Here is a 21,728-nt window from a genome sequence, read left to right on the forward strand (position 1 = left end):
GGGATCGTCGGCTGGAGAACCTTGCTTTTGTCCTTTAGGGTTGCAGATTCTTACAACTGTAGGAGTTACTGATTTGCAACCCTGGAGGCTGGGCTATCTCAGTGGGGTGGTTGTTGTGAGTGCATCACTGGAGGAAGAAGGTGACAACATTTAAGGCTGCAAGATTTTAGGCTGTTCTTTATGACCTCAGAGAATTGTGACTTCAATTGTGACCTCACGCAGGGATCGTCGGTTGGAGAACAGTTGAGTGGAGCCACAGCCATGGAGCAGCTGCCGCCTCCGGTCGTCTCCGTCAACCCCAACAACTTTCCTGCTAAGTTGTGGTGGCTGGTGAACAGCCCGCGGATCCGCTCCGTCTGCTGGGACGCCCTGGGCGAGGGGCTGCTGATCGAGCAGCCGCTGTTCGAGGCCGAGGTGCTGGGCCGCTGGGGTGGCGACGAGGCGGTGGGGGAGCTGTTCAAGAGCAGCAAGTTCTCCAGCTTCATCCGGCAGCTTAACCTGTACGGCTTCCGCAAGCAGCAGACTTCAAGGGAGCATCTGCATCACTACCACAGCCCGCACTTTCGGCGCGACCGCCCCGAGCTCCTGGGGCGCCTCAAGCGCCTGACGAGAGCCAACAGAGCCAAGGCGGCGGCGGCGGCGGCGGCGGGCGGCCTGGACGTGGGCAGGCTCCCTCCAAACCGCTCCCGGTTCCCGAGCGTATCGCCCATCAAAGCCTACGGAACCGGTAAGCTGCGGGCCGCTGCGGGTCGCCGCGGGCGGGCGGGCGGGCCTACCCGCAGCCGAGTGCGGTGCGGCGCCGTACCGACGGCTCGGATCACGGCGAGGCCGGAATGCTCCGCCCGCTGAGCGGAGGTGTCAAGCGACTGCCGCGGCCGCATGAAGGCTGAGCACGTGAGAGAGCGTTTTATTTCTCGTCTGCCCTCCGCTAGGGGCTGCGAGCTTTCCAAAAGCCGTTCGAGTTATCCCGCGGATAACACGTAGGGCAGCCGTGCCATCCCTCCTTCCTGAGGCTGACGCGGACAGGAGGAGGAGCAGGGCTGCTCAGCCCGGAGGGAATAAAGCCGGCGGCAGCGCTGCCTCCTGTGCAGCTCGCTGGGCGGGTTGGGCTGTGCGGATGCTCGTGCTCTTAGTGTTTCCGAGTAGGAGCTGTAATGTAATGAATGTGGTGTCTAATTCACGTGGGGAGCGGCTGATGGAGCTGGGATGGGTCACTGTGGAGCAGAAGGGGCTCAGGGGAGGCCTCACTGCACCCTACAGCTGGCTGAAAGGAGGGGGGGGGGCTGGAGGGGGTGGGGGGGGCGGTTGGAGGGGGGAGTTGGAGGGTGGGTTGGGAAGGGGGGTGGAGGGGGTTGGGGTCAGCCTCTCCTCCCAGGTGACAGTGATAGGATAAGAGGCGATGGCCTTGAAATGCACTGGAGGAGGCTCAGGTTGGATGTTAGTAAAAATTTCTTCTCCAAAGGAGTGGCGCTGCAGTGGCACAGCTGCACAGGGACGGGGTGGGGTCCCCATCCATGGAGGTGTTCCAGGGCCATGGAGACGAGGCACTGAGGAATGTGGTTATGGGCACGGTGGGGGTTAGACTTGGAGATCTTAGTGGTATTCTCCAGCCTTAATGATTCTATCGTTGTAACATGTCAGTGAAATCAGGTCTGACTGATGTAATGCAGGCCATGGGTAGAGTAAATCCTAAGAAAAATATGGCCTTTAAATCGTTGCCCCTTTTATGGGTGCAGTTTTGCCCCTGTTGTTAGCTGCCGTTTGCTCTATCAGCCTGAGTTTCTAGAAAGGAAAAAGGAACAAGGAAAACATTAGTTCTCATGCAGTCAAGTTCTGACAGGCTGACAATTTCCTATGTGCTCTGTGCTGTGCTATTTAGGGGCATGTCTTCCTTTGCTGTAAATGTGAGGTTATTTGATAGATGGAAGATAAGTCTGTGTGCAAAGTGTCCCGCTGTTCCAAGTGTCTTGCACATGTTAAATGTCCAGGAGCAGTTCCTGTAAAGCAGCTGGCAAATTGTAACCAGGCATCATCTTAACTTTCCCATCCACAGGTAAAATATAAACAAAAGAATAGCTCTCTCCATTCTCTGTTTTTGTATGATAAACATACCAAACTGGAAAAAAACAGCCCTGTATGTGAACTCTTACTGAACTGTGGGGGATGAGTGGTATTTATTTAGTGATCCTTAAGGATTTGATGTGAATTTGCAGAACAGTGGCTGTATGGTGCCTATTTCTTTGATTAGTTCCTATCAGAGGAGTGGGAGCTAAATGGGAGGCTGTTTTTCAGAACTCAGGCTGTCCTGAAGCTCGTTATTAGCATGGCTACATACGGTGCTACGCAGAAGTCACAAGTACAGCAATACTCTCCCAAGTGCAGTGAGGCATCCTGGGTCAGTGTTCCCAGAATGTTGGATAACCCCTAACAGAATTTATGTTGCCATAGTATAAGAGCAAATGGCATTTCACAAAATAATAATCCAGAGATGGATAAAAGGAATGTACAAAAAATGAAACAGCAAAATTGTTTGGGATGTCTTAGTCTAAGCTGAAATGACGAGTGATCTTATTCATCAAAGCAAGTTTGTGTAGTTAACAGAGGGTATTCTTCTTTATTACAAACGTACACAGTAGTGAATTACAAATGAATTGCTGAGCTTGAAGCATCCTTTTTCATTCTTCTTAAGGACTTGCAGAAGTATTAAAACCCAGGCTATGGTAGGACGTAGTCCAGCAAAGGAAGAAATGTGTTTTAGAATTTTCATAGAATTTTAACACTTCAAAAAGTTATGAGAACAACAGTAGCAAAAAAACAAAGCCCGCTAGGGTTAAGTGGCAACCTGTAAGCCCTGCTACTACTAATACTTGTTCCCTTTGCTATCGCTGGTGCCCTTCTGTATCTTAGGCAGAAGCCAAGTCCTCTGCAGCCTTGCCTTCCTCCAGTGCTAATTTGCAGCTTTTTTCGTCCAAGAGAACAGGAGGCTAGCGCAAGGAATGGCTATGGGGAGGAAACAGTTGCTTCTGTATCCTTGCTTACTGCTCTTTGTTCAGATCCAACAATAAATCTGCCACTGCAGCTGTTACTGTGTGTTCGGGTGGAAGAACTGTCTGCTTGTAGATTAGGCACACTGAAGCAAAGGTTGCCTTCCCAAATAGAGCTGGAGGTCCCTGGCTCCTCATATTACTTCTCATTACCTCTGACAACTCCTTTCATTAACTGTTGCTTTATTTTTGTGCCTAATGCAGGGCTGCTGGATGTAGGACAGTTTTGTGAGCCTTATCAACAAGTTCCTTGCTCCTACATCTCGGCCTCACTGCAGAACTGCAGCACTTTACCACCCATAGGCTTTGAGCAGAATCCAGGCCCGTCCAGAACACTGCAGAATTTCCAGGTGCTGCTTCCAGAGCACAATGCACCCCCAGCTTTCCCAGACATGGGGGTTGCCTTTCCCGTATTCCATAGGCTTCCAACAGAGGTCATGTACACCCCACAGCCCAACTTCTCTCCTGTGCTGCTTCAGCAGGTCTCTCAAGACACTGCCACTTCCTCTGCAGTGTACAGCAGCTGCGTGTCTCCCCAGCACTACACGCAAGCCTATTATCCAACAGGTAAAAAAAGAAATATAAAAGTGATGTACTATATATATTTTTTTTCAAAGTGCTCTGTCACGTATGTTTCAGATGTTTCAGTGAGAATTAGAAATTGTAAAGACCTTTAAAGCAAAAAGGTTTTCTGTTCCATATTCCTTCCCTCTCTCCAGACTTGGTATCTGGTGATTTTCCACACAGCTGAGGCTGAAGGGTGAGGAGAAGAACATTTGTCTGCAATGAGGCAGTGTTAGCCTAACTTCTCCCTTTTATTTTAATTAAGAGAAACTGAGGGGGATGATGTTAAAGCACAGAGAACTTGTTGAAAAGTGACATACTACTCCTTGCTCTCATGTTTTCCCAAGCAACTTTTTAAAGTCAAAGATGAGTCACAAGTCTTCTGCAGAATGTTTCATCTGCTCTGTGATCTTGTCAGGTCTTTTTTTCATCAGCTTCCTCAGCAGTGTCTCTGCTGCAGACTGGGGAGTTACAGACATCTCCACTATATTCATTTGTCTGAAGCATTTCTGCTGAAATTTTCAGCCTTACTTCAGACAAGTTTTTCTTTTTTTGTTTTGTTTTCTAGAAGAGAACTAATTAAAGCAAATTATTGTCCCATTGCCTGCTCTTGCCTTGAACTGGAAAAAATATGCTTGTTTTGTTTATTTATTTGTTTTTTTTTATTTCCCTGGAAATTCTGAAGCTCAGAACATAGTGTCTCTTGACTTGGACAAACCGAAGCTCAGTTGACACTCTCACTTTCTGCCTGTTCCTGCCTTGGCATCTGCACCTTCCCTGAGTCAGATATCCCTCTTTAGAAATCTTACATGTGGTGGCTGCTGTCGTTCTCCAAAAAGTACACAATGAAATCTTCGTGTCTTTTGTGTGTGTGTGTTCTGAGGCCTCTGCTGAGAATGCCTGCTTCTATTGCCAGCAGTAACCACTAGTTTCCGTTACATACTTCTTGTTGAGGAGGGATTCTGTGGGATTATGCAAATCCTGTGGACACTTGTAAAGATTTAAGAAACAGGGAACTTTTTGCCATATGTTCCTTGCCCTGTGGTGCTTACAAAGATTACTGGCAGCTAGTGCTTGCATTACAAGCTGCAAGTTCTTAGGTCTCCTTCCAAGAGCAGGGGGAGCCAAGAATACCAGTTTGAGATGGGAGATGGTCCCCGCTTGCTTCTGTCTGGGTACGGATCATCTTGAGTTTTAGATGTCTCTATCTCTGTGAAGCATGATAAAAGCATACCAAACTTTGCAAGTTGTAATAATAAGGTGTAATTCAACCTGAAATAGAGAACGTTGTGGAGGCTGAGGCTTTGGAAATTTCAATGAACTCATAACTAGTTTTGAGAAGAAAGGTTTGCCATTTCATTAGACAGTATTAGAAATCTTTTCATTTTCACTGTCACTTTGGACAGTATTTGTACTGTTGATTCTGTGTACCTCTTCATCTCTCTGCTATCCTTTATTCTGCTTTATATTACAGCATACAGAATGCAGGAAGCTTATTTTTTCATATATATACATGAAAAAAGTCTGCTTTCCTTCATCTTGAGAGCACAAAACCAAGAGTAGCTTATTTAGAAGGTGATAGTTCATCTCAAAGTATATATTTCATAAGAGAAGGGCTAAAAACTAGATGCTCTCTCTTGGAGCTGACTCTTCATTTCATGTATAATGAACATAATATTTTTGAAGTCCTACTAAATGAAATCAACACTGGGCTTTGTGAAAAGATTTATCTTTATGTATATTCAAATTCATTTGTTAACTTAAGCACCAAATATTTCCTTGGGTTTTTATTTTATTTTTATTACGATTCTTATTGAAAAGGCACTAAAACTATTCATCTGGATTTTCTGCTAGCATTTGAACATCGTTTAAGGATTTAGTTTTGTGACTTCAGCTTTCTACAAAACCTTTGATAGTTGTGGGATTACATCAAAGGAGCGTAGTGAAGCTTGATTATCATAGAATATCCTAATAATGAAAAGTCAGTCAATGAGACTATGTGAGAAATATTAGTTACTGGTGCCACCTCATACTGCAGGTCCAGTTGTGCTTTTTGCATACACCTGTGGCTGTAGAGTTCATTTACAGGTGATGGCCCTTTGTGAGTGACATCTTAGGAGCGGTTATGTTATTCTGAATGATGCATCCTCTGTAAGGATAAATCTTTTTCTATGTAGAGCTTAAAATTCACATATGTCTTGGTCAAAAGGGGCTTCTTAAAGTAAATAAGCAACTGAAAACATAGCATCTGCTTTAACACAGCATAAATAACACCACATTTTCCCTTGAGAAAAGCACACTGGATGCACTTGTAAAACTAGTAGTAGGATTTATCTTGCCTAAGATTCATCTGAATGTGTAACATTAACTCGTGTATGCCTGGGCTTGTCATCTAGATGACACATATAGTCAGTAAAGAGGAACAGGCACCTGCCAGATGTTGAGTCGTTCCAGCTTTCTTGGATATATACTGTTGGAAGGCAGTTTCTTTCTGGTGAGCCTGTTTCTTCACAAACTGCAGAGAGAGCACAGACGAGTAGTTCTGGAGCTGGTAGGGTATGTAGTGGCAATGCAAGCAATGCCACTTAAATTTCTGAGATGGTTCCCATTTTCCTTTAAGGAAAATCCATCCTTGGATGTCATCTTCATTCTCCTCATTCTTTCAGTTTGTAAAGGATCAGAGCTTGCACAGCTGTTGTGTGAATGCCCATCCCAATGTGCCCATTAATCTGTCAGGAACAGGCATGGGTGCTCTCTGCAGTTTCCTGGCCCAGCTGTGTGATGAGTAACTTAGCTTCCCTTAGTCATAGCTTAGGGACATGACATGATAAGAACACACTGAAAGGGCGGTCTTCAAAGTTCTTTCTTAGTGTTTCACGTGTAGGTTGTGCTCGAGTGCAATGGAAGAAGCTGGAGAATGTCAGTCTCATCTCCCTTGGCTAACACAGAATCTCAGAATCACAGGGTTTGGAAGGGACCTCTGGAGATTATCCAGGCCAGCCCCCTGCCAAGCAGTTCTTTACAGCAGGTCACACAGGAAAGCATCCAGATGAGTTTTGAGCATCTCCAAAGAAGGAGACTCTTCCAGCACTCTGGGCAGACTGTTTAAGGGCTCTGGCACCCTCACAGTGGAGTTCTTTCTCATGTTCAGGTGGAACTTCCCACATTCCAGTCTGTGCATTTTGCTTCTTATCCTGTTGCTGCACAGCACTGAAAAGAGCCCCATCCATTTGGCACCTGCCCTTTAGATATTGACAAGCACTGCTCAGATCCTCCCTCAGCCTTCTCCTCTCCAGGTGAACAACTCCAAGGCTCTCAGCCTTTCCTCATGTGGGTGATGCTGCAGGCCCCAACCGTCTTCATGGCCCTCCACTGGGCTGTATGCAGGAGTTCCCCATCTGCCTTGAACTGAGGAGCCCAGAACTGGACCCACAGCAGAGGGGAGGATCACTTCCCTGCCCTGCTGGCCACGCTGCATGCAATGCGCCTCAGGACACCGTTGGCCTTCATGTCCCCCAGGGCACAGTGCTGGCTCATGTCAGCCTGTTGGCCTCTTACTGTTGTCTGTTGCCCTCTTGAGTAGATGATGTGTGTTCTCCTCCGATTTCTGTCAGATCTTTGAAGACATTACTGTGATTATTCAGGGCTGTATCAGCTTTGCCATTAGATTGCTAGCTTTGTTACCACCGTGCTTGAAAAGCAGCACTTAGCATGAAGGTGGGACCATTCCCAAGAGGCTGTTGGTGTGTGGGTGTTACCACTAGGAAGAGTAAGAGATTTGAATGGCGTGAGCAGAGTCTGTGCCCAAGAATGGGTTTGGATGCATTTAATTTACTGATACAGCTGTAGTCTTTATGCCTTCAGCAAAGGCATGAATGATTGATTTGTGTTTGCCTACTGAGACATTGTGAGTATGTAAAATAATACTATCTCGAGGAGAGAGAGGTATATAAGAATTTCCATTTTGTCATAGTGGTTTTTAATTTACTGAATGCAGTGCCTCACCATTTACATAGGACGTTTTTGTAATTTCTTTACTTGTGTTTCTCTGTAATCTGTTTTTTTATTCGTGGACAAAAAACAGAGGCTTCATCTGTTGAGGAGACGGTGTAATTTTTTTTTATTTTTTTATTTTTTGGTGACTTGTGACTCTGAAAGCCTTCAAATTAATGTTTGCGTGGGATCCCTTGTAACCTTTAGCTGTTTGTTTTCCAAAAGCTAGATGTTACATCATTCCTTGGTGTTTCGTGTTGCACATCTATCTCTATCCCCCTCACTGTGCCATTCGTGACTCTGAACACTTCTGGTGTATTCCCCCGGGCTGCGTTTTCTCTTGGCTAAAGAATCCTCCTTGGCTGTTTGTTCAGGAAAGTGTTCGGTGCATCCTCCATGTTGCCCTCCCTGTTGCCTTTTCCAGTCCTGTTATTTTCTTATTGAGATGGAGAGTCCAAAAAGACTCACAGTAGTCAAAGTGTGAGTAAATTGTAGATTTACACGGTCAATAAATTGCAGCCACAGCAATGTCTGTTTCATTAGTGGCTTTGTGAGTCTTTTTGTCAGCTTCTGAGTGTGAAGCTGATGTTTTCCTGAAGCTATTTACTATAGCACCAACATCTAGCTCCTGATTATTGATGGACAGTGAAGGACCTATCATTTTCTACATTAGATTAGTTTATTTTTCTGAAGTGCAGAGCTTTATCTGGTACGTGGTGGCTTTGGGAGACTTCACAGAGGTTTTTTTCCATGCCTGTTTGGCTATGCTCTTTTCTGCCATGAAAAAAGCTGGTGTTATTAGCAACCATCTCATCAACACAATTTCCTTTATCCCTGTTTGTTTACCTACTGCAGGTCTTTCCAGATGGCAGTGAAGGGTGACTTCTCTTGAAAACAAAGCATTTTTACTGTCTCATCCCCATTACGTGTCCACCAGTGTCAACTAATTCAGTAATCTATTTTCTTCTTTCTTTTTTTCTTCTTCAACTGGATTTCTGACTTGTACTCCCTTTTAAAATTTTCATTAGTGTGCTTCTAAATGATTTCCTTTAAGTTCTTAACGGCCTCTTTGAATATCCATGAATATTTTCAGCGTGTTTGAAATATGGTCATTCAGTGTCTGTGCAAGGATATTCACAATGCATTGTTCAGCTCTTCCTTTGCTCTGAGTGATGTGTTTTTCATTGCTCTCCACTTGTCCTGAGCGTTTTGTCGCTGGGTTGGTTATAGTCCCACTGACAGCAATTCCATTTGTGTAAGCCGGTGTTCTGTTCTGCACACAGCATCCTGTAGACTGTGAGAAATTTTCTGTCTCTAGCTTTTATGGGCAGAACTGCGTTTCTGTTCTGACAGAAACCAAATGTGTTCTGAGGCTGATTATCTAATTCCATTTCATTTTAACGGGCTGAATCTCTTGATTAGTATTCTTCTCGTAGTATTTTGTAGAAAGTAGTCTTCAGTTGGTGTTTAACTTATGGAGTACTTCACAAGAGCTTCTTTCCTTCACATCTTTCCTCTTTTTCCATTAGAAAATAATGTCTTTATGATATGTGTTTGCTTCTCCTTACAGTCACTTTAGCAGGTGAGAAGGAACTTACTTTTCCGTTGCTGTCTTGCCTTGCTTTTACGGAAGTCCTTGAATAGCTGTTTTGGTGTTTCTCTTGGGTTTGTTAACATAGTTTGAAGATTCCCACGAGTGAAATTAAAACCAAGTTTTGTTAAAACCAAACCAAGTTTTGTTTAGGTTTTTGGGAATATCCAGAGCAGGGGTATGTCCACAGGTCATAGGATGTTCTCCTGAAGGAGGTATGAATTTGATCATATAGTTGCTCGGAATTAGCTTTTGAAGTTTCAGATCACACGCAGATCTCATGCTTGCTTAGGAGGCTGTCCACTGGCTCTTTCTTTCTTGTTTTGCGCCCTTTGTTGCTGTAAACTGCACAAAAATCCCACAAGATTGTATTAAAAAGTGCAGTAAGAGTAGGTGTTTTACAAAAAATCAAACTTGGTTATTGTAACAATGGTCTTATGTGAAATCCCGTGTAAATTTCAAACACTGCAAATAAACTTGATTGGTTTGCCACCTCAAGCAGTCCTCATTAGTCTCTGTTACAATCACTGGACTAAATGTGATACTATCAAGCATTTGTTTTTCTCAGAGTGATGGCGGATTTTAGAGGTTATATATATATGAAAGCAAGGCCTTTGCTTTTAATCTAACTATTTCTGCATATCACCAGAAATAATACCTGCATGAGGTGGGTCTTTAATTCCAGTATGTATGAGTGAACACGTGTGTTTTTCTTTTGTGAATCCCCTTTCTGTGTTATGTTGTGATGGGAAAAATCAAGCAGCTTAACAAAAGAGGTAATAACAGCGTGCAAAAGTTGTCATTATGAAGTTTCTAAGTGTGCCTATGTCAATTTTACTACGTATGTATTAAAGTATATATATGAGACAAATATTTTTTCAGGTGAAGAAATCAGTCGTAAAATCATTTCGGGGATTATACAGCTCTGGAATTTAGTTAGTTAGTTCACTGTGTGGGTATTGAGCTGTTTAATCAAAGTAAGCAGTAGAACTCCGCATACCAAACACAAATTCTGAAAGTCTGATAACTGTGTTTCACTTCTTGCAGCTGCACTGCCATGTTGCTCCCTTGCTGCTCACACCGGCCCTCTGACTTGCTGTGTTAGTCCTACAGCTCCGAACTACACCCAGTGCAGCTTCTACCAGGTGAGTGCAGTGCACTGCAATCAGGTGAAAGCAGAGAAAAGCTGTATGGATGAGCTCTAGGATTATGGACTCTGGAATGAAGGATATAAATTTAAAAGCGGATCCACTTGAGAAAGTAAAAGCAATGTATTTTACAGTGTTTATTTCAAAGACCCACTGAATATTTAGAGAGGTACTTCTGTAATGCTAGATAGGTTTCAAAGTAGTGGCGTAGTGGATCTCCTGACTTGACTTTCTGTTCAGCATCATTATAAGTGTTATTTATCAGAAGACATTACACTTCCATGATTCTTGAGATCTGAACAGTCCCCGGAAGAAAAAGCAGTACAAGCGCAGGCTGTTAAAATGTGATTTGTCATTTCCTTTGGGTAGCACTAGTAGCTTTTGGAACTCTTCATTGCCTTCTTTCTGCTTTGAAAGTTCCTTCATATGAATTCTGCTAAAAAAAAGTCACTGTATTGCTTACTGTGTCCTGTTATCTAGTTGTGTCATTCTGATGAAGTCTTCAGTAGTGCTCAGACCAGTCCTGCAGTGGCGAAGGCACTTCTGTGTGTTCTCCAAGAGGTGTTTCCAAATTGAAGATGTGTAGGGCTTTGTATGGATTTGTGTAGACTTTGAGTCACACGTCTGTGAGACACACTGCTATGAGAGGGCTGTCGGGGTTGGAGGCTGACGCAGATGGGAAGATTCTGTGGTATTCTGTTTCCATAGGAATCTGGAGTCCCTTTCATTTTGGGACAGGAGCGTCCTTGGAAATTACTCATTGCATGAATGTGTATATGGACAGAAGAGGGAACAGATGTTATTGTTAGGTAACTGTGAGCTCCTCGTGTTGGGTTGTCTGTATGCATGGTTAGAGCATACATACCTTTTTCCTGCTAAAAAATCCTGTGGCTTACGTTATTTGTATACGTAACAGGATTGCCTGACCTTTAGAGGAACTGAAATCGGGTACGTGTGCTCTATCCTTTTCTGTCACAAACGTTGCGTGTGAAGGGAGTGGTTGTAGTGTGACCCCACAGATCCTACTGAGACTGGAAGTTTCTGATTGGAATGCTTGGGTATGTGCAAAGGGTGTGCAGAGTATGCATCTGGAGGAGTACTCGGATGCTGTTGAGTAGCCTTCCTTTCTCTCTAGAACTGACGGCAAATAGAAGAGAGTGAGCTTGCTGTTGAGTAAGGTGGTTAATGAAAACTGGGCCAAATCAGGAGCCTTTTTAAATTAAACCTGCTGATTTAACTGCAAGTAACAAACAAGCTTTCCTCTCTTTGTGTTTACAAACTCTTCTGTTGATTGCTCAGGTTCATTTACAGAACACTGCAAAACCAGTGCACGTCCTATTCTTGTACTTTGGGAAATAAATATTCACTGCATTTTGTTTCTCCCAGGGTCCTCCAATGCAGACACCTTATGTGGCTGAGTCCCTGCCCTCTAACCAGCCATATCAGACATCTGATGAAAGCCAGATGACAGAAGTAGATCTCGAGACTGTATTTCAACATGCTGATGAAATGAGTTCATTGCCTAAACCTGCGATAGCAAAAGTGAATCCTGGGCAAGAAGAGTTATCAAGCCTTCAGTCTAACAGAGATCAACCACTGCTAGATGATTCTAAGAATGACCTTCAACCTTCAGATGAAGAAAGACGGCTGGGACCTCACACCACTGTAGTGTCAGACATTATGTCACTCGTGGTAGGTGAAGGAATAGCTTGTTCTTTGTTACAGCTTCCAGAATATCTTTACACTTTTGATACCATCAAGTCTGTAGAATGTGCTGCTGCTCAGACAGTGAGAGAGCCTGTGGCCATGCAGGAAACACAGGCAAAACTGAGCGAAGAGCCAGACCACCTCCGAGCTCCGTCCTCAGCAGTGTATGTTCAGGAAGTTCAGCCATTCAGTCCACAGAAGGTAAGAGATAAAGGAACATAAAGCAGACGATATTTTGGGATAACTGTTAAATAGTAATGCTGGGTTCTGTTCTGATAATTGCATTGTTAATAACTAAAGATTTCTTTAATTAGGATTTTAATGCATAGTGAAGAATTTGTTTGGTAAATCGTAATTTTTTGTAAAAATTCTATTTTTTCGTAAAAGGCAATGGAAAAGTATTCGTTGTTAGTGGCATTTTGATGTCCAAAACTTGTCTGTGGTGGCCAACTTTGGCCACTCAGTTGCATGGAAAAAATGCATCGTGCAATTGTAGTGGCAGTGATGAAGTGTAAACTCTTTTGAGTGATAACATACTTCCTTTACTCTGAACTAAAGAAGAGTATTTGAAGGTAAGATTTTTGTTTAAAACTTACATAAAAGTATTTCCAACAAACAATTGCTAGGCTTCTGTTTTCTGTGGAAGGCACAATTTATTCATATGTGGGTGGTATTTAGCATTTTCATTTGTACTGACAGACGTTCTAGATGTTACTCTGTTAAAGCAACAAATACATGCTGTACTTTGGAAAAATAAACAAAACCAAGGTTACTGAGTGCCCCTGTGGCACAAGACCTACCTTGTGTGTAGGTGTGGGATATAAGAAATTATATTCAGAGCATAAGCTGTGGAGAAGGATAAAAAGCATGAGAAGGGAAGGCTGAGAACCAAAGACACTCCAGAAGGAAAGGAAAACAATTTCAAGTAAGCTGTGTGACGGCAGACCCCGACTGGAGGCAGAGCACATGGCCTACATTGGATAAGCACCTGCATGCACAGTTAAGGACTGTCTTTTGTTAAGGGCATTAATAAGGGGAGTTAAGGGAAGTATTTTGTTGACATGTAAAGGCAGGTGGGAAAGTTAAAAGAGAAAACTTGTGAATGTATATAAGGGATGTTAAAACCTGTGATAAATTATTGGGATCGTCCATATCTGAGTCCGTGCCTCCAGCACTGCATATAGGCACTCAGAATGCTGTGCATATGTCAAGGTCACTGCTGTGTTATCAGAGTCCTGATGCCTTCAGGTAAGTTTCTGGCTCTGAAATCCTTAGCTAGTGAAAACTTGCCATTGTTGTTCTCAATGTCATAAAGATGAGTAACCTTCCTTTTGGGTACATTTAGAGAAAGAGATGTATGTTCTGATCGGGTTTCTGCAGAGATCAAGCTAGTTACTCAGCCTCACGTAGGGAAGAGCACTGTTAAGGAGTTTCCATTCATTATTTGAACTGTTGACCACTGTTTAAATTTCAGCTTGGGCATCTTTGGAACAGCATTTTTAGAAGTGAGCTTTTCCTCTGTGGAAGACTTTGGGAGTTTTTATGGTCCCATCTCTCTTGTTAAGAATGGAGGAATGGAACAGGCTGCCCAGAGAGGTAGTGGATGCCCCGTCCCTGGAGACATTCTAGCTCAAGGCTGGATGAGGTGCTGAGCATGTTGAGCTCTGGGTGTCCCTGTTTGCTGCAGGGAAGTCAGACTAGACGCCTTTAAAGGTCCCCTCCAGTTCAGTGAATTTATGATTCTATGAATTAAATGTGTGAGCCGTGGTGTTGTTTGGAGGGGGAGGATGCTGTGGTTTTGAGACCCCCTTATGTGTGTCCCATGCGAGAATCCTGGTGCTGGTCCCAGTCCGTTTCTCTGGAAGTTAACTGGTTAAATAGCTTGGGATTATTCTGCAAGGAAGAGAAGTTTGGGCAATATTAGGCCTTGTGTTTGACAGCTTTGCTCTTTTAGTTAGGACTGTTCTACTTCTTACTTGTCTCCCCTTGCCAAACTGCAGGCAGGGTTAACCTGTCCCCACAGCTGCCTCTCATCCAGGGCCTGGGATCATGACAGGTGCAGAACTGACCAGCATAGATTTCTACATCCGTTTTGTACATCCATTAGGCTCCTGTATAATTTGCTGTCGTCCTTATCCATGAATCTGGAAGGCTTCCATGGCTCTCAGTAGCTCGGTGTCATGGAAGTCAAGGCAAGCTTGGTAAAATACTGCCCATTTAAGTAAGGCTCTTTTATTCCTCTGAGTAGCAGCAGAGGAGGAGCACATTCCTCCGGTGCTAATAAACAAACATCAGAACAGCTCCTCTGGGTCAGATCAAAGCCTGATCTGATTGCTGGTGTCAGCCTCAAGGCAATAGCTGTAATCTGATGCTTGGGGAAGAGTAAGAACAAGGCCTGCAACTCGAGCAGGGCATTGCTCTTTGTATTTCCAGTGGGAGGATTTGGGATAATATTGCATACCCGGTGTTCAATTTCTCATCTGTGGGCTGAAGTCAGCCCTTGAAACCACGTGAATTGTAGTGTTGACCAAACAGATCCTTTGCTCACTGTCTACTGCATGAAGAGCTTCATCAGTCATCTCCAGCCTCTTTCTCCCCGCACTTGTGATTCTGGGAGTCTGTCGCCGCCTCCTCAGCAGTCTGCTCCCCAGACTCCCTCTGGTAGTGTCCTCTGCACGGCAGCTGCTCTGCAGATCTCAGAGTTTGCTTTCAGCCTCTTCTGTTTCTGTTAAATCCTTTCTGAAATTAAGAGGTCATGGCTGCACACCACATTGAAGCTGCAGGAAAAGGGTGGATTTTTACAGTGGTACAAAGGCGTTTGTTCTCTTTCTTCCACAATAGTTCCTATCACTGAATTGGTTTGGGGACAGCTGTCCTGCCTTGAGCTGTCATCTCCGTAGAAAGATGCACACCTGCTTCCTGGCTTAAAAACGAGCAAATTAAAGAGCAGCTCTTTGTATGAAAGGTCTTAGTGCATTCAGCAGTGCAGGTTCAGCGTTGTCATCTTAGCCTCAGTGAATTCCTGTCTTTGACTTTTACACATTTTGGCCTCAGATGGGCATATCTTAATCCCCTCTTTCTCATAAGAAATATCTTATTTTCTTCTTAAAGTGGAAATGCAGCACAGTAGCACTTGTTCAAGGGGAATGTGCCTCCTGTTTTGTTGTCTCCTTGGGAGTACCTTTGGCTGAAGGCTGAACCTCCTGCTTACTGTGGGGAAGGTGAATCCAGCAAACCCCATTTGTGAGAGACCAAGGCTAATTTTAGTCACATTGCTTCCCATCGTGGCTCCAGCTGGGCACCAGAGTCACGTAACCACTGAGTCCCAGCCGGCTTTTTGTGAACAGTTTGGCATTTTTTCAGTAACTGGAGTGAAAAGGCAAAACTTTCACATCTGTCAGCTTTGGTAGCTTGGTTTGATTCTCTGCCAAGCAGCATTCAGGACGGAGCTGCAGTGGTGCTGGGCCCAAGTGAGGAGTCTTTCTGCAGATGTGGCAAAGCCGTAATCAGAAGCACGTTCACTTACAAAAACAAAAGAAATGAAGAGAGCTTTGGAACCAGACTTATGCGGGCTAGACTGATGCTGTTAGGAAGGAAATCTTCTTATTGCCAGTTTCACAAAAGAATAGGAAAAGAGTTGGTGGGTAAGATCCTACGTACTCAGTAAAAAAGGGAATGCTGCATACTCCTTTTCCTAGAAGGTTTTATTATGTAGAAGTCAAGGGGACTGGAAAGGTTCGAATCATCATGCAGAGAAGTGTTACCACACAATTGCTGATGTTCCAAATTGTGTGTACCTGCCCTGTGACCTGCCATCCTTCATCTCAATAAATTTGCATTCTGGATGGTGAGGATTATGAGCCACAGACCTCCTTCCTTCTCTTTACCTTTATACCTGGGGACAAGCTGTGGTTCTGGTGTCAGACAAAGAGGAACAGCCATCCAGGTGGTTTTCCTATTAGCTAATTAACACTATTAGTGAAATACACAGAGACAACACATTTCAAAGAGCAAAGACTGCCATGAAGTGACTGAACATCCAGCAGGTCCAGGGGCTTGCTGGGGGAACTCTCTCCCTGGATGTTTCAGATGCTGTAGTTGTGCAGACCTTTTGGAAGATGAATATGCAGCTTTGGCAGAGGATCTGTATGTATTTCTATTGATCTGTGCACATGTTGCCTTTTGCATGTTCAGTCCCAAGCAATAGCAGACTCAAGGGGGAGAGAGCGATTTCTGGAACTACCTATGTCTTATTACTGCATGTGATGGCCTTCTGCCCTCTGTAAACACACATACCAGTTTTCAGAAGCTTTTTTTTGCCTTCACAGAAGGAAACAATGCAGGCTCTGAACAATCCCTCATCTTATGATGTTGATTGATAGGATATTTGCAGAAGAGCTCAATGCTCTAAGAACAGGTGATAGTGAGAACATCTTTCTGTCTGAAGGTGAATTCCAGGCACTTAATTGTGCTTATTTTTGCTTCCTTGCTGGGACAGAATCACAGCTTGGTCGCTTGGCCCTTTTTCCTTTGTTTTAACCTGTAGATTTTGCCACGCTGCTAGAGAAATACTCAAGTTCGCAAAATGTTTGCTTGCAAAATACATGTGGAGCAGCAGCAGAGGGCTCCAAAAAGCAAGCAACGACATAACATATAATGCAATGTCTTACCAATGTGATGGGGCGGGGTGATTCCCAGCCAGAAGGGCACTGCTTACCTGCGGAGCTTTGCATCACACAGCTCTGTCAGGTTGTCTGAGGTACGCCTGTCAGTAGCAATGCAGCTGTTGGTACCAATGAGTGCACCTTGGCTTCTCCTGCTTCACTTGTCATGCCTGGTATGATGACTGAAGGCAAAGTTGAGACTGTGAGTACATGTACTCTTTATGTTCTGGCTTTCTGACTTTTTGTTTTGCTTGGTGTGACATTTTGGAAGAGAAGAATAATAAGATATTTTGCTTTGAACCTGGCAGCCTTCTGTGTTAAAAATGCTTACATGATCCATACAGGTACTGTTCAGCACTTGTTAGACGTCCTTTTGGAGTGGATAAAAGCATTTATTTTTTCTGTTGATTACGAGAAAATGTTGAGTCATCTTTGGTTTTCTCTGCTTTGTTTTGTTTCAGGTGGATACTAGCGTTGGATGTGAATTCCTAAGGTCAGAGTCAGAAGAGGTAGGATGCTTCACTTCGGGGGCTGGGCCTGAGGAGAGGTCTGTCGAAAACAGTTTCATCTGTACAAGCCAATAACGGGGAGGAAAGAAACAGTTCCCAAGGGAGCAACTTCCGTGGTAAGAAGAGATGCTATATTGTTTTTTCATAGATTAGCAAGACAGCTGCTCTAAAACTAACCATTACAGAAAGGAGAAATCAGAACAGGTTAGCTCTTGTCTGCAAGTGTATTTCTTTGTGCCTTCAGTTAAAATACTGCTTCTGTACAACCTCTCAGTGTACTTACTGATGCACTTCCTGAGACACACTGATTTCTCATGTGAGAAAGAGTATAAACTGTGAGTAAATGAAACCTGCTGTTCTGGAGGTCGTGTCAGAAACATAGATGTCACAATGCTGAGATGAAGCTCATAGACATGTGTCCTGGAGCACAACAGTGGCATGAGAAAGGACTGAGTAATGAAATGACAACTGAAATAGCAAGGGGGAAAACAAAAACAAAAAAACCACAACAAACTTATGAAGTAAGTAAGAAGGTGACAAAAAATTGTGTTTCTGATGCATCTGCTGAAATACATGAAAGAACCAAGCAGCAGAGCATCTTGGGCTAAACAGTTGACCAAGTCTTATAACCAAAGGAAAACCTCAGTATCTTCACAGCAGAGAGGCATAAGAGGACACCAAGTATACTTCAGTTCCTTTCTAGGGAAGTTGGTGTGGCATTCAGGTCTTGCAGGAAGCTATTTCCCTCACAGCTGATCATCAAAGAATGGGTTGCAGAGTTTGAAGGTCAGTTCCTCACTTCAAAGGATAGTTTCCAGGTTCCAGTTCTGCTAGCTAATAATTCAGCTCACATGCCCATCAGTTTCCAAAGTGTGAGTGAGGATAAAGTCTTTTATCTGGAAGCTATATTAAAAAAAAAAAATAAAAAAAAAAGAATTGGATGTCACCTTGAACTTTTGTTTAAAGTGCAGAATTGAAGGTTCTCATCTACTTACTTCCTGATAACATGGACAATCAGTATGCTTCTCAGATTTTGTATCTACAGCTGAAGTTTATTTAAGTAAAATGTTCTTAATCACAGAAACATTTTGGAAAGCTTTTCCGTGGGATTGTTTTACAGAAATGAAACGCTGCTATGCTAATTGGATAATTAACAGTGATTAGTGTAGTTGCTCTCTGGGAAACTTGACAGTCATCTGGGTGTGCATGTCCAGTGTTGAACCTTTTATGGTTGGTAGGATAGAGACAGACACCACACATGAACAAAACGTGATCAGGGTCAAGTTTCCCATAATAAATAGGGCACATGATACTGGCTTTGAGGATGCAGTGCCCATCCCCTCCATTCCAACTGCAAGTCTGGAGGAAGTATCTTTAAGGATAAGCTGACTTCTGTCAGCTTCTGCATTTGTCTGTCTGTACCTCCTTTCTTCTGTGTGTCTTTGGACACAGCTTCTTCCTTAATCTTTCTAAGCTAAAATTGGGCACAATGACCATTCCCAACTGTTTCCTCATAACATGTCAGTATGGGAGCCATGAGGTCGTGGCCTGACTGAGCACTGGGTGAAGGGGCACAGCCAGCCCTGGGAGCCTGGTGGGCCACCCATTTAAGGGCCTCATTTAAGGGCTGGCAGCCACAAGGGAACAATTCCTACTTGGAGATCACCTCCTTTGGAGAGTTTGGTGAGCTCTGGTCCTTGGAAAGGGGTAAGCAATTCCTTCTTTCTTACTGGATTGTGATTGCTACTTTTCTTGGGTGATCCCAAACTGTTTCAAAGCAGTTATAGCTGCTGCCTCTTATCTTTGTCCTTTGAGTGTGAGTCCTGCCGTTTTACCTCGTTTCCTTTGGCCACCCATTTGCATGTTTCCTGAGCCCACAGTTTGATACCCATCCTGCTACAGAACAGACTCTTGTTCTGTCTGTTTCAGTAGGTTTGTGACATTGTTCCCTTGTCTTTGCTGTGTGGTGACACCAAGTTCAAGGTGAGAGACAACGTAGTGGAGTATGAATGTCTGTTGAACAGGGACCAAGATGAAGAGTCTGTCTTGTCCAGTGTCTTGTCTCCAAAAACATCTTTGGCATTTTTGTGCTATTACGTAAAAAAAAAAAAGACCTCAGTGAACTTTTCTGTCAGACTCTCTATTCTAACCAGATTCTGACTCTAGAGGTTTTTGTTTGCAGCCTTTTTTTCTGGAAATAGTGGTTTCAGAATGGAGCAGGTAGAGCTCCTGAATATTTCTGAATTTAAGCGTTCTGAGCCGTTTAGGAAAGAACCCACTTCCTCTATGGCTGTCTATTTTTTAATGTATTCTTTTTTAAGTGAGTTATCCAATCCTTTTCTTGGCATAGTGTGGCAACTTCCTCCAAGGTTCTGTCACACAGGAGCACAGACATAATACTGAGATTGCACTGACATTTGCCACGCTCCGTTGCAGCTACAGCTGTGCTGTTACGCACTCTCTCTCACTCACTGCAGATAGATTTATAAGTGCGGTTGCTAAGGAGCAGTCATCATTCAGCAAAGGTCTCCCATGCATGCGTTATTATTTCCTGCACCTTCCAGAGAAAAGTAATCTTAGCACTCATCCAGCGTTCCCAGTAAGGCAAGGTGAGATCCCCTACAGAAGTGTTGGTGCAGGGATAGGCCTGGCCCAGGGGTGCTCCTGGGCTGGAGCAAGACAAAGCAAAGTTGCTTCCAGGAGTCTGAACTGCAGCTTCTTGCTCCAGCTCAGCTGTCATTACTTTGGCTTCATTATCTGTTCAGTGAAGGACTCTCACATTTCCTGTGCTGGCAGTTTGCTGTTTTGGATGGGTGGTTCTTAGGTGCTGTTTCTTAAGCTGTTACCTGCTGCTCCATCGAGCATCTCCTCAGGCTTTGTTCCCAGCAGTCTGCTTTGGAGGAGGTGAGCATCAGGAAGCAGCTCCCGCCTTTTCCACAGGTACTTCATAGTGTAGAACACCAAGGGCTGGAATTCCTTTCCTAAGACGTGAGTGCATCTGTTACAAGATTGACAGTCACAAGGGCAGTGGTCCTGTTGTGACTTCGTCATGTTGCTTCCTTGTCCTGTAAGGTGCTGAATTTGATCTTTGGTATGGTTGTACATTGGAAATGTTTGGCGCGAGGTGAGTTCTGAAGGACTCTGTTGCTTGGCCTGTCTGTGGCACCGTGAGTTTCCTGTAGGCTCTTTGCAGCAGCTATGGCAAACCTTGAAGCAGCTGTGCCTTTTGTGCATAGGAGATGGTAGGTATGTATCACAGGCAGAGTGGGCATTTCTGTAGGTACTGCGGAGGCCTTACAGCAGTTACCGTTTGGTGGCTGGTACTCAAGGCACTGAATACATATATAGATAGTAAGTTTTGCTAAATGAGAACAATTCCTGTTCCTGTAGACCTCAAATTGTGTGGTTACAGCCTGCCTCTCTGGCCGTGTTCCACACTACCTGCTGGCATTACAATCCCTATGTATGATGCTTCGCGAAACTTGCAGACTGATATTTACACGTTATTTCCTTATCTTCCTAGATTTCCATCTGCTGGTGGATTTGGCTTGCAAACAGGAGTCCGTTCCAGAGGAAGAAACAAGAGAGTGAGAAGGGGACGGCAGGCATGTGAAAATGTGCAGCAGCTGCCAGCTGGGCTCTCTTGTCGGACTCCAGGGACAGTGCCTTGCGCACAGCAGAAGTTTTGGGTTATTTCAACTGTTTAAAGAAACCAATATAGACAAATAAAGACTGTTTTGGACAAGTTTTCCCTTCAGCTCTGTGGGATGTTAGTCACCCCGTGGTTTTTTTACACCTATTCCGTTACGTTTTCTACCTGACAAGCTACAGAGCATCTAGTGGTCAGAATTTTTAATACGAGGTAATTACTTAACTGCTCACCTTCTCAGACCTGGAAAGTCTGCACTCCCTGTAAACTGGAACAACCTTGAGAACTTTGTGCAAACCTTTCTTACTGGGAAATAAGTTGTTTTTAGTGCTGTGCTCAGAATCTTTCTGTTTAGCATGGTTGGAAACCGCAGTGCACCCTGCGCAGATGCTGTTCAGTGCTCTCACCATCTTTGCTTACAGTCACACTGTGACCCTGTAATGGGAATTGTGCATGAAACAAAAGCATAGGGAAGTCACAAGGTTCCAGGTCTGAGTGGGTCAGGGGATCGGGAGAGCTGCTGGAGGGAAGATGAACTAATTCTTTTTGGTTCTGATGATATCTGTAGTGCTAAGTTGTGTTGTTTTAGTACTTTATTTTAATAGGTCCTAGATAAGTTCTTAACTTATTTAATAGTCACTTGTAAGTTTTGAGTAGCTAGTAGTATTTAAGTTGCAGTATTGTTTTAAGGATAAAGGGGGTACAGTCATATGATATATATGATACTGTATATGACATATACAGTACATATGATTTAAATGTAATTAGAGCCAGTCTTGAGCAAAACACACATGAGAGGAGCAGAGAGAACTGGCCAAGACCACCCCAGCTATACCCTGCAGGACCTCATGCAGCCTCC

At 43.9% G+C, this 21,728-nt stretch overlaps 1 protein-coding gene across 1 annotated transcript; it reads left to right on the forward strand.

The window, feature by feature from the left end:
- The first annotated feature begins 261 nt into the window (after positions 1-261).
- On the forward strand, positions 262-21,495 carry LOC136045980 (heat shock factor protein 5-like). The gene is given in 7 exon segments (XM_065732219.1): positions 262-727; positions 3,249-3,611; positions 10,240-10,337; positions 11,727-12,248; positions 17,173-17,270; positions 17,272-17,336; positions 20,744-21,495. Coding segments are annotated over 7 exon segments (1,680 nt in total). The 3' UTR covers positions 20,812-21,495.
- The last annotated feature ends 233 nt before the right edge of the window (positions 21,496-21,728 follow it).

Source organism: Cyrtonyx montezumae, unplaced genomic scaffold (genome assembly GCF_038088225.1).
Source record: "Cyrtonyx montezumae isolate F1298 unplaced genomic scaffold, pur_monq_1.0 scaffold_15, whole genome shotgun sequence".
Taxonomy (NCBI): domain Eukaryota; kingdom Metazoa; phylum Chordata; class Aves; order Galliformes; family Odontophoridae; genus Cyrtonyx; species Cyrtonyx montezumae.